We start from the raw sequence: 12,418 nt of genomic DNA on the forward strand, positions 1-12,418 counted from the left end.
CGTAAAACTGAAGGAATTTTATTCGGTCTCAATCGTTCTTTTGGTACCCCAGATGTTGACTTTGCTGCTCTGACCCCTGAAAAGCTCGGTTACTAATCTTGGGGTAAAAATCGACAGTGCACTTCGTTTTGATGGCCACGTAAATGTGGTGGTGAAATCTTCATTCTTTTACCTCAGACGTCTGTCAGAGGTAAGCCTCTTCTCTCCAGGCGTGACTTGGAACCTGTCATCCATTCTTTTATAACCTCACGCTTGGATTACTGGAACTCCCTTTTAATAGGGGTTGGCCAGGGTGCTCTGTCAAACCTGCAACTGGTGCATAATGCTGCAGCACGGTTTTTAACTGGTAAAAGAAAATTTGAGCAAATTACTCCAGTTCTGGCCTTCTTACACAGGCTGCCAATTTAAAATCATTTTACTGGTTTGTAAATTCTTAAACAGTTTGGCGCCTGTATATTTATCCAATCTGCTGAAGCCCTATGTCCCCCCTCGTTTACTCCGGTCAGCTGAGCAGCTGTTGCTCTCAGCCCCTAAATCGTGGCTGAAACTTGGAGGAGACTGAGAATTCTTCTTCTTCCCCGTCACATTAGGCAATCTACTTCAGTATTGGTCTTTAAATCCAGGTTAAACATGGATTTTTATCTGCTGGCTTTTGACTCAGTGAGTAACTGACATTGTTAATTTATTGTTATTTATTTATTGTACTTTTTATATTTCTGCTGTACAGCACTTTGGCCGCCCATGTGCTGTTTTTAAAGTGCTATATCAATAAATTATGGTATGGTACAAAGATTATTTCAAAAGAGATTTCACTAATTACGATCAAAACGTGCAAACCTTTTAAGCGCAGTAGGACCCGCTTTGTTTGTTTGTTCTTTGTAGTTTCTTTGTGGCTTTTTTAGTCCATTTAAAAATGTGATGAATATAATGTTGGAGAAGAAAAAACAGTATATCCCACAAGTGGATATTTGACATATTTAAAGAAGCAAACACTTTGAAACAGTCTCTAAAAGTTAAAGGTGATATACATGAGCAACATCACAAGTTATTAGCTTTTCAATTATTTATTGATAAAAATATAAACGGATATTCTTGAATGGAAAAAGTAAGTGCATATTTGGCCTCCAGACGCTAGCATTGAACAACATCTTGAAGTTGTTTTGCATATTTGTCCACCAGTTACTGACATCAGCTTTCTAAGATTTATGACCACAAGAAGTCAAAACTTGTAGAGAACATATCTTTATTGCTGGACTGACGTGTTTAGGCTTGTGGCTTTCATCAGTCAGGGTCATCAGGATCATGATGACCACGAAAACCCCGAAGCCATCAGAGCTAAAGGCCACTAGTCAATACAGATTACATCTATCATTACAGCCCTCTTCCTCTGCTTGTCTACCACCACTATGTCCAGTTGATTAGCCGCCACCACTTTGCCTGTCTGTAACTGGAAGTCCTACAGGATCATAACTCGGTTGTTCTCAACAACTCAAAGGGGCATTTTCCATTTTGACCTTGGGACAGGCCATACTCAGCACAGATATTCCTGTATATTATACAGGCTACTTGGTTGTGCTATTCCATGTATGCCCTGCCTGCTTGCATCCTGGACACTGTTGTTATGTTCTGGATTGTCTCTGGGTATCTTTGCACAGCCAGCACCAAGGATCTCGCCTGGTGTGATAGACCACAACATCCCAGGAATGACATCTGGGATCTGTGTCCAGAAAAGCACCAGTCTAGTTAAAGCTAAGATACTGCACAGGACCATTAAGCTCCCAGACCTCTGGTAGAGGTCCCAATCTTACTTTTCCCAAGAAAAGTAAGATTTTTCATTTCGACTGTGTGTGTGTGTGTGTGTGAATATATACCTGAGCTTGTTCCATGGCCTGAGTTGACTGAGTCCTCACTGATGCTGTGAAGCTGACAGACTCCAGAGTCTTCAGCTGCCATGTGCATGGGCTTGGTCAGCAGGAACTTCCTATACAGTCAGACATGCACGATTATTTTAAAGTTCTATCCAGAGACCAAGACAGATATTTGAGATCCATTACTTACTTGTTAGAGTTGCTCTCCAGCAGCAGCCAGCGGTCCTCTGCCACCAGGAAGACAGACTTTAGGTTGATCGGAAGGGAGATGGAGTGAACTTGTCCCTCAAGCACATCCAGGACCTCCAGCTGGTTGCTGCACATGCAAAAGCAGCGACTGATACCACAGGACTTCAGGATGCTGGTGCTGTGTAACAATGTCATGGATGTAGTTTACCTGTCCTCCTTATAGAACAGAAGCCAGTTTTTGTGGGAGAAGTCACGACACATTTTATACCCTGCCTGCAGGCAACAATCACAGAAACAAAAACACATTAAGTTCAAATCTTTTCACGGAATGATCAGATGAATAATTGACAAGTCTTTTCATAATGCAGTCTAGTTCAATGTCAGATTTAAATCTAGTCACGTGGAAAAAATAAAGCCTTGAATGAAAAGCAAAGAGTTTACGAGCCACAAGTGAATTTAAATTTGTCTCTGGAGACGCAGAGTCTTCTGACCTGTTGTTCCTTACTGTTCCACCAGTTCGACGCTCTGCTGGAAGACTGATCACTGTCGGGGGAAATTATGAGCCTCCGCAAGGCGCCTGTCACCAAGTCCAAATGGAGCACTGTGTTACCCTAAAGAGACAGAAAGAGGAATTAAAACTGGAGAATACCAATGGTCAATTAAAGGACTCCAAAAAATCCAAGATTTGTATGCAACAGATTCTCAAGATATGATGTCCTTTGATATGCTTAGACATAAATATAATATAGATAGAAAGCAATTTTTCAAATATCTCCAAATTAGAAGTTACATTCGAGCAAATCAAAATAATACCTGCACCAAACCACCAAAATCAGAATTGGAAGACATAATTAGCAAAAGCAGTTCAAAAAAAGGGGCAATATCAGAAATATATAAATTGATTAGGTCCAAAACATCTGACAATTTGTTGGGAAGGTTGAACGCCTGGAAAAATGATTTAAAGAAGGACATATCCATGGAACAATGGGCATTGGTTTGCGCAAAAGCTCATAAACAAACTATTAATTCTAGACTAAGGTTGTTGCAAAACAAATGGTTAATGCGAATATATGTTACTCCGGAAAAATTAAATAAGTACAACTCTAATATTCCAGACACTTGTAATAAATGTAATGAAGATAAGGGTAACTTTTGGCATCGTATTTGGGATTACAGGAAGATTGGCTCCTTTTGGGTTGCAGTAACACAAACTATGAAACAAATATTATCCAAGGAGCTTGTTTTGGATCCTGGCTTCCTTATTCTGGGATTGTACCCAGAAAACATGAGGTACACAAAAAGTGACAGAATGTTTATTGATATGGGTTTGTTACAAGCAAAAAGATTAATTGCACTAAAATGGAAAAAAACAAGGGAACCGAGTATCACACAGTGGATAAAACAAATGATGGTGGCTTTGCCACTGGAGCGGATAACATGTATACTGAAAAGGAAATTGGATGTTTTTGAGAAGGTGTGGAGACCATTTGTGAATTTTGTAGAAGGATTTGTATTATCTGAGGAGGACGAGGACTGAGGGCAATGACATTTGATTTGGGATAATGACAAATTTAGGCCTTTAATAGAGTGATAAATCTGACGACTTTTTTGTTTTCTTTTTGCTGTCTGAGAGGAGTGTATGTTCATGTAGTATTTAGAATGTTGGACTGTTTGTAAGTCATTAAAATGTAAAAAAAAATAATAAAGATATTGTTGGAAAAAAAAACCTGGAGAATACAACTGAGAGGAGCCTAAATTCTGGCTGGTTTTCAGGGGATCAAACACTTTTCTCACTCGGTGCAAATTATAACTTTTGTATAATATGTATGATATTCTGTCTCTCTCCATTAAAATTAAACCATAAAAATTAGAGTGTTAATTTGTCTATTTGGATGCCATTCACCACTACACCACAATGCACCACTGCAGGACTTTCCCATCTACACAGTTTTCAAACAAAGCTTGCTGACAAGAAAATACAAGCTCACTACACCAGCACTAGTAGTGTCATTCAGGACACTGATTTTAACATACAGCTGCTTGTCTACAAATCACTCGGCAGCTCTGTGCCTAAACACATGTCCAAAAAGCTAAATGCATATTATATGAAATATTTTGTTATTTGAAAGACTTAGGAGTGTCTTCTCATGTTTTAATGTTCAAACCAAACCTGTAGTGAGGTGGGCAGCATTTTTACAGCCTAATCACATGGAGATCCAACACATTTGTATAACACAAAACTGTCAACACTGAATACAGTTGTCCCCTCTCCCTCCCCTCTCTGCCATATGTCCTCTTGTCTCCTAAAATGCTCCTACAGACAACAAGGTTACAGAGAGTGTCAGCAAGCGTACCTGGAAGATTGATGGAAAAGGTTGGTTATAAGTCTGCTAAGATATTAAATTAAAAAATGTTAGAATTATTTATTTTTAAAATTAACTTTATTATTTTTGCTTTTTGAAGAGTACTTTGTGGACCTTCACTCTTACCCATGTGGTTTCTTCTATATTTTGTGGTAAATGTGGGTTTAACTGTCCCTGAGCTCATCAGTGACTAGGATTGTCTTTTGCTTTGGTTAAACTTGCAAACACTTCCAATAACCTCCATCTGTGCTCTTTTACACCACCCACACAGCTGATCGACTTCTTCTCAATTAGTTTCATTGAATTAACTAAATATTTCTTGATTTCAACTTGTAATTCCCTGTGTGGTCTCCTGTTTTTGTTAATTATGAGACTGTTTATGACCATTTCTGCTTAATACTATAAATCCTAGTGTTTATTTCCTCCAGTACAGTTCCTCCATCAACAGAGGGTGCTCTTCTTCCAGTGGAACCCTCTGGTTTGGGTGCTGATGTTCCTCTACATTCAACAAATGTCCCTGTTGCACTTTCAACTAATTCAATTCAAGGATAAACCGATTGCCCGTATGGGCTTCTGTGTTTGTATGCAGGATATTTGTGTGTGTGTGTGTGTGTGTGTGTGTTTTGGATGCGACGCACGAGGATTCATCTTCAATTGAGTTTTATGAGAAGGAGCCACAGGGGAGCTGGCCTCGGGCCCGGCTACCCTGCTTCACGCTAATGGTTTCCTTATGGCCTCCCATTCCTGACACTCACACAGTGATACTGAAGACAGAGAGGGCAAAATCCATTTCCTGATTCTAAACATACACTACCATTGGAGGAAGTATGTACATCTGAGAACACACGTGTGCATCCTGCATGTGGATGTATCTGCACTAAGATTTTGTGTATCTGAGGGATAAAAATATAACTGCTATGTTTTCATATCCTTAAATGTACCATTGTGATGTCTTTAAATACTTTCACAAGACTGTGGATGCATTCATTCATGTGTGTATGCTTAGCACAATCGGCCAACCTCTGTATATTGGAGATTATGTATCGTTCTTTAACTTCTTCACTCCTATTTAAGTACAAGGGGATCTGCCAGGCCCGGGAGCCGTTGCCAGTCCCCTTCGAGGCCTTCCCCAAACCGCAGCTCACTTCATGTCCAAGCATTCACCTTTACCTACTAAAATGCTGTCAAACCTAATATGAGGACGTGGGCCCAGCTAGTGAAATGTGTGTGAGTGTGTGTGTGTGTGTGTGTGTGTGTGTGTGATGGTTTCCCTGATCTCCCTGGAAGGCCAATGACCTGCAAATGAACTTCATATTGTCTGGACCTCTTCATTTTTAGACAGACGTAACATGATCCATCGCCACAGTATTTTTAGAAGTCCTCCTCTTGCCTAATATGCACCAGCTGTGAAAGTGTTCTGGTCGGAGAAACAGCCTACACACATTGTTCTTGTCTGACACTCTGGGTCTTACGGGGTAAGAGGGATTCAACGACCGACTCAACAACCACTAACCTCCAACCATTTTAAGAAGCGGACTTCTGCACAGCTATTTTAAATCTGTGAGGAATCTGTGGTTGTCCTCAAGAAATAAATAAAAAAAAAAGTTTAAATACCAGTGTTGTGTAAGTGTCCAGTTACTGGATTGTAAACAAGGACGTTAGACAAAAATGGTTAGACTAGGGTTCCTCAGTGAAGACCAAAAGATGCAAGTGCACCCTTTTTATACCACTAAAACTACAAAACATACTTAATGGTGATTCTTTTCATTTATGTGTGTGTGTCTTTGGTTTTGTTGTATTTGTTTTGACTCCCCTCCACTACCTTGAAGACACACTGTTGTGAGTTTTGACCACTGGGGGTGCTGTACAGCTTTGATGAATAAATCATCTTCTGGAACTCAGACGTTTATATCAATTGCAAAAGCCAGTCAAGTTTGATGCTGTTAAAGTTAGCAACACCCAAACGTATATTTGACCAGTCACGGAAGCTCCACTACCACCTGTCTAAGACAGACCAATCACTTCAAGGACACTAGGTTTCCTGACCACATTTATAAAAGCGCCTGGCACCATACCAGGTATTGTTGATAAATAAAGAAGAACGGTCTGTGGCCACCACCTGGAGTTGCTACTCCAGTTCACCTGCTGTCACTTTCATTTGCACCAAAACAGGTGAAATAGATTCATAACGGTTTATGGTTCCTAACTGGACAGAAAGATATCCCTGAAGGTTAACTGACTTTGTGCTATACTGTGATGATCCAGTGTTTCCTTTTTATGGAGTACCTTGTGCAAGCACATCTATTTGTGTGATGCACTCATACTGTATATGAATCAACCTGCTAACGAAGCCAGACACTTTGACATAATGACTTCAACCTCATGATGGTCGTCAAAATACTTTTGTATACTGTTGTATACAGTCTATGGTTGAAAACTGAAATAATGATAACATAGCAAAATGTACAAACTGATCAAAGTGGGCAAAAACTGAAAAACGTCACCTTGTCCAAAGGTATGTTAAGTGTTACAAGCTACAAGCCTTTTAGGGAGCATGTGAGAAATGCCAGCACAGCCCCAAACCCCACTTCCCTTTGAACAGGCATTTAGAGCAGTTTGGATAAACGGCCATTAGGCTGTGGTGAAAATGTGTAACATTAACAATGAAAATCTCATTGGGTACATTAATTTCATTCACTCAATCTAATGTAATCTAATCATGCAAACATGTCTTTGTGTACATGTGTATATATTTGTCTGCCAACCTGTTCCTCGTGCAGCACCACCTGTCCATCCAGGGGACTCCCAAGTGGAGCAACCGTAACAAAGGGCTGCCAGACACCACTGATGGTCCTGGGGAAGACATCGTAGAGCTCTATGCACTCGATAGTTTCCCCCCGCTCCTTCATGGAGTACAGGGACACTGGGTTACAGGTGGCCACATACAGCACATCTGTCAAAACAAAGATTGAATGCATTCTGTAAATTGAGCTACTGCAACAGGCAGTACATTTCCCAGAATGCAAGGTGCTAATTAAATAGACTAATGTTACTCTGCAGCTGTCGGTGTCGATGCAAAATGGTGACAATCTGAAATTAGGGGTGATCATCACTGATCTAATATATAGGGATTAATAAATACACTGTAGGGGTGATTTCTGACACAACCGATGTTCTAATGGACACATGGCACTCAAGTGATTCTGGATTGAACTGATGAAAGAATTCTGCAGGAGACCAAAAACTTATTTGGGGGTGAATTCAGCAAACCTTTGAAGTTTAAAATCTGTTTTTTAAGGAAATTCTGTAAATGTAAAGTTTGTAAATACTGATGACTACTGAAATAAATCTAAATATACTTAGATAAAGTTTCAAAATAGCTACCCAACTGAGTGGATTCAGGTGTTTTAAGATGACTCACATGGTGTGAGGCTTGCTTTAAAGGTTTTTTTTTTCTTTTTTACCTCCATTGTGAAGTCTGACAGGTGCTTTTCAGTATGCTTCTGATTAGGCCACCTAAAGCTGATATAAAGCTTCATCGGCCAGTATGGACTTACTGCAAAGATATGAGGATATATGTTGTCCAGTATGTATGGACTGATTCTTATACAGCGCCTTTCTATTCTCCTAGAGCACTCAAAGCACCTAATATAAGATCCCTCACTCACCCATACACTCCAGCACTTTTTTCTTCTATGTTTAAGTTCTTTTGTATCTAATGGGATTAGTATCTTGCCCAAGGATATTTGGCATGCAGCCTGGAGCAGCCAGGAATCCAACCACCACTTTTCCGATTAGTAGATGGCCTGCTCTACCTCCTGAGCAACAGCCACCCTTGTGCATCAATGTAACACTTGTGATTGTCTCTTTTATAGAGCATGGTGCAGAAAAAGACATCTGGGGTGATTTACAAATGGTGTCCTCACAAAGTTTGTTAAGAAGAGTTACGTCCTCTCAGCACTGCCTGCAGCACATGTAGCAGAGTAGCACCACAGCTGAACAAACATGGCGCAAAGTCTAACCGTGTGTCCGTGGTAAGTTTCCAACTACTTCAAACTGTAAATTACTGAAAAGTTGTAACAGTAACTCCATCCTTAATAACTCAAGAACCAATAACTCAGGGGAAAAAACAGTATTAAAAATCCAATCTCTTCTAATATCTTTTTGTTTTTAATTTTACTAAAATTTCTATAATTAGGAATTTTTAATTACCTTGTTAAATTTCCAGGTGTTTTTTTAAATGTTGTTCTGTCGTTAGTGATTTTCCTATTGGTCTAATTACTTTTTAAATACATGAATCCATCTTTGTTCATTATGTCATGTTAATGGTATCCTGTCTTCTTCCAGTTTGTGATCACCATCACTGCATATCTTGTGCTTTTCCTCTCCCTTACACAGCTGCGCACTGTTTCCAGTACATACTTCAAACAGTTTCCTTGCTTCATCCTGTACTGTCCACACACATACTGAGGCCTAGGGTAAACATTTTTTATTGTTGTTATTCCTTCCTGTATATAGTACCTTATTTACTTCATGATGCTTCACCCTCTGAAATCTCTAAAGCATCGCAAAGAAAAGAACATCTGATAACACAGACTCGAGGAGGGACTGCTTAATAACGTGCGCAAGTTTGTGTTTGCTTGTATAATACCATCTTTGGTGGTGACGTCACAGATGATGTTAACTTCATTCATGGGAATCTGCCAGTGGGCTTTCTCTTCAGTGAAACTCAAAGCCCTGCTTTCCTGCCTGTTGCAGGGGTGCTTCTGGACACGCAGAAACACTGGGCCCTGGAAACACACGTCAGACACTTATAGCAGTGCGCACGTACTCACAATATATCAAAACAAGTCATACTATTGCAACAACATGGCACACTCTAGTGTTCTGCTTGCAGCTTAAGTGCGAAAGAGTTAAAAGAGTACATTCGATAAGCAATGTAACCAGAGGAACCATTTGGGTTGTTGATGAACATCTTGATACATTTCTTATGTTAAAAACTCACTGCTGTCAGTCTTTTGTAGCTGGGAGGAATGTAAGATAACCACAGACACTCACTTTAAGTACTGGTCCAATACACGAGAAGTGTGGGGCATCACACTGTAATAATCTGTCTTCATGTGTATACCTTGACATCTATGGGCCGTGTGTCCGTGGGACACAGTAGTTTGCGTCGAGTGTTGCCACCTTGGTTTATGGTCCAATATCCTGTCATCTTGACCTCCGGCAGGGGAAACCTAAAAATTGAAGGTGACATGATAACACCACTGTAAGGCCTGCAAAATGTAATTTATAACAAGAAAGTACTGGCACAGATGCATGGAAGTTTTTTGGTTTTTTTTCTGGGTGTGGGTACTGATGTTGTGATTTCTCATTTTGGAAATGGGAAACAATTTTGCTTGCCCACATCAATTAAGATGAACTCAGCCTACTTAAGGGCTCAACGTGGCTGCCACAAACTGACTTCAGATGTGAGCCTTATCCTGTTACAAGCTAGATTTTTAAAACAAAGACTTTGAAATGTGATCCCATTGTCTCAAGAAAGGCTAAAGTCAACATATTCAGAACAAGTGTCTATGTGTTTGTGTCTGACCAGATGTCCACTGGTTTTCCCATGAATCACAGCTGGCCTCGGGCCATGATCTTATTGGCAGCAGATGGAGTGAAAAATGCATCAGAACCACAAAAAAAAAAAATCTGGAGGATAGACAGTTCTCTAATCATAAGCATTTCTATGAATGGAAAAGCAGAAAGAGAAATTACTCTTTGTTTTCCATTTCCAAATCTGAAATCTAAGGGACAAATGTTTGCTGTGATGTGGGTAGAGAAACTAGTCTGATAAAGTGTTTAAGATGGGTGATGACAGAAGAGTAATTGAACGACTTGGATTGATGTCAGCACAGACATAACAGGAAAATACTTGTTTCTGCCCTGTTTGTTTCAGGATTTACTTGTTAATGAGATATGAACGTGTATTTATAAATGTGATACTTAAATAAAACCACAGGAGACAGAAGAAACAAATATTTTCCTTTATTTAAAAGACAAAGCTGTACATTGTGAGGCAATGTGGTTGATTTCAGAATAGATTTTTCTTATAAATAGGTTTAAGAATAGATCTTTGTTTATTTAACACTTCAGGAAGCATTGTGGAGACTTCATAAAAGCCTAAAGGTCTAATAGAAACCACTCATACAGTTGAAGAACATCAACCGAGTTCAAGCCTTTCAGGAATTCAATGCCAACAGTCAACAATATTTTAAAATTACAAAATGATGCCTGACAGTCACACACTCACGTGGAACAATCCCTGAAACTGCTGACCTCTCAGAAGCTACTTTCAGCTGGCAAGTTTCTGGAAAGGTTCTTTGAAAGGCAACAACAAAACTACCAACACAACAAAAACCACTGGCATTAAGACAAACTGCGGGGGAACAATTATGCTGAAAATCTATGCATTAAAAGATTGCATGGCCAGGATTACTACTGCATGTCTTCTGCATCTTTGAGTTGCTCAGCTCACTACAGAGTGCCTTCCACTCGTATCGCACTAATTTAGTGAAGTATTTCACTATATCTCTTTGTAATATGTAATAAGAGAGACATTTCTCTATGATTCATTTGCAGCGTTCAGAGCCAGCTCCAAACCAGAAGACAGAATTATGTGCCGGGGGCCTGTGTAGGAGGGGCAGCACCGTGAAGAATGCACTAATGGAGAAGAGCATCTTGCATGCACGGCAAATATTGTACACTGTGCACGTCTGCCATCACTTTACGAGACTGAGGAAGCTAGCGGGGTTGATTATCCACATTTGAATGGGCATCATATTAGATTATATTTCCACTGTGTGTTAAGCATCGACAGTTTCTGATATATTTAAAATAGCTGACATGCTAAGATAAACTCTGAACAAATCAAGTAATGACAAGTTTAGATTCCATTATTTAAAACCGCTTCTGGAAGATTTCTAATTTTATGAGGGATAAAGGTTTAGATTAACAAGAAAAACGACTCCTCTGTGGAACTGATAAAGACCCAAGATAAGGCTCTACTCTGCGATCATTCTGAGCAGCGCCACACGTCAGCTAGCACCTTTTATAGTATGATAAACCCCAAATCTTGATCTGCTCCATCGTTGACTATGTGTTTTTCATGTATTTTGGTCCATCCAGCTATTATTACCCCCCTGTGAGGCTCTGTGACCACAGTTCTAACTGTGCAACAATCTGATTCTGTCTCTGTGTGTGTCACGTAATTGATGTGCCTCTAATGTGTGTGTGTGTGTGTGTGCGCGCGTCTTGTGAAACATCTTGTGCTCCCGATGCCTTACTCCTTAGCCAGCTTGACAGAGCTGGGCTTGGCTCCAATGGGAATCCCGTGCTTGTGCAGTGCTTCAATTAGAACCTCCCGCATGTCTTTGTTGTATGAGTCAAAGTCGAAGACGTTTCTCACCACGTTGGCCAGACCCTCATCGGGAAATTTCTAGCGGGAGGTAGAGGAGAGTAGGAAGGAAAGGCCAGAGAAGAGGAAGTAAAAGAGGAAGGGTCACCAGGGAAAGAAAAGGAAGAGGAAGGAAGGACACAGAGAGTAGGAGGGGGAGAAAAAATGATAATGACAGGTGGGAGGTGGGAGTTATGGAAAAGGGGACAGAGACAAGGAAAATTAATATGATTTTCAGCTCCTTAACAGGGGTCAATGCAGGGAACGTTTGGGATAAGACATAAGAAACGAAGATTAGTCATCTCTAAACTTACTGACAGACAACAGCATCTTTGCTCCGTCTTTGATGATAATTACAGACTCCAGTTCTAATGCCTAAAAGCATTTTCTGTATTACAAAGAGAATCCACCACTGGAAGAATATATTTACAGTATGACAGACAATAGAGGAAAGAAGAAATGGTCTTTTTTAAAACAACAGATTTCTGATGCTTTCTTTTATATAAGCAGACAACAACCTAAAAAATCCTTGGAGTGAAGATTTTGGTGACAGACTT

General features: G+C 40.0%; 1 protein-coding gene across 1 annotated transcript in view; it reads right to left on the reverse strand.

Annotated features, from left to right (window-relative positions):
- Positions 1 to 12,418, reverse strand: part of vwa8 (von Willebrand factor A domain containing 8) — an 87,474-nt gene that overhangs the window by 23,956 nt on the left and 51,100 nt on the right. The window contains exons 26-33 of the mRNA XM_087830265.1: positions 11,752 to 11,903; positions 9,549 to 9,657; positions 9,072 to 9,210; positions 7,186 to 7,373; positions 2,549 to 2,668; positions 2,266 to 2,330; positions 2,059 to 2,184; positions 1,872 to 1,981 (exon numbers count right to left, since the gene is read on the reverse strand). Coding sequence (XP_087686391.1) covers positions 1,872 to 1,981; positions 2,059 to 2,184; positions 2,266 to 2,330; positions 2,549 to 2,668; positions 7,186 to 7,373; positions 9,072 to 9,210; positions 9,549 to 9,657; positions 11,752 to 11,903 — 1,009 coding nt within the window. The remainder of the gene's footprint in view (positions 1 to 1,871; positions 1,982 to 2,058; positions 2,185 to 2,265; positions 2,331 to 2,548; positions 2,669 to 7,185; positions 7,374 to 9,071; positions 9,211 to 9,548; positions 9,658 to 11,751; positions 11,904 to 12,418) is intronic.

Source organism: Neolamprologus brichardi, chromosome 16 (assembly GCF_056152115.1).
Source record: "Neolamprologus brichardi isolate AB-2024 chromosome 16, ASM5615211v1, whole genome shotgun sequence".
NCBI lineage: Eukaryota > Metazoa > Chordata > Actinopteri > Cichliformes > Cichlidae > Neolamprologus > Neolamprologus brichardi.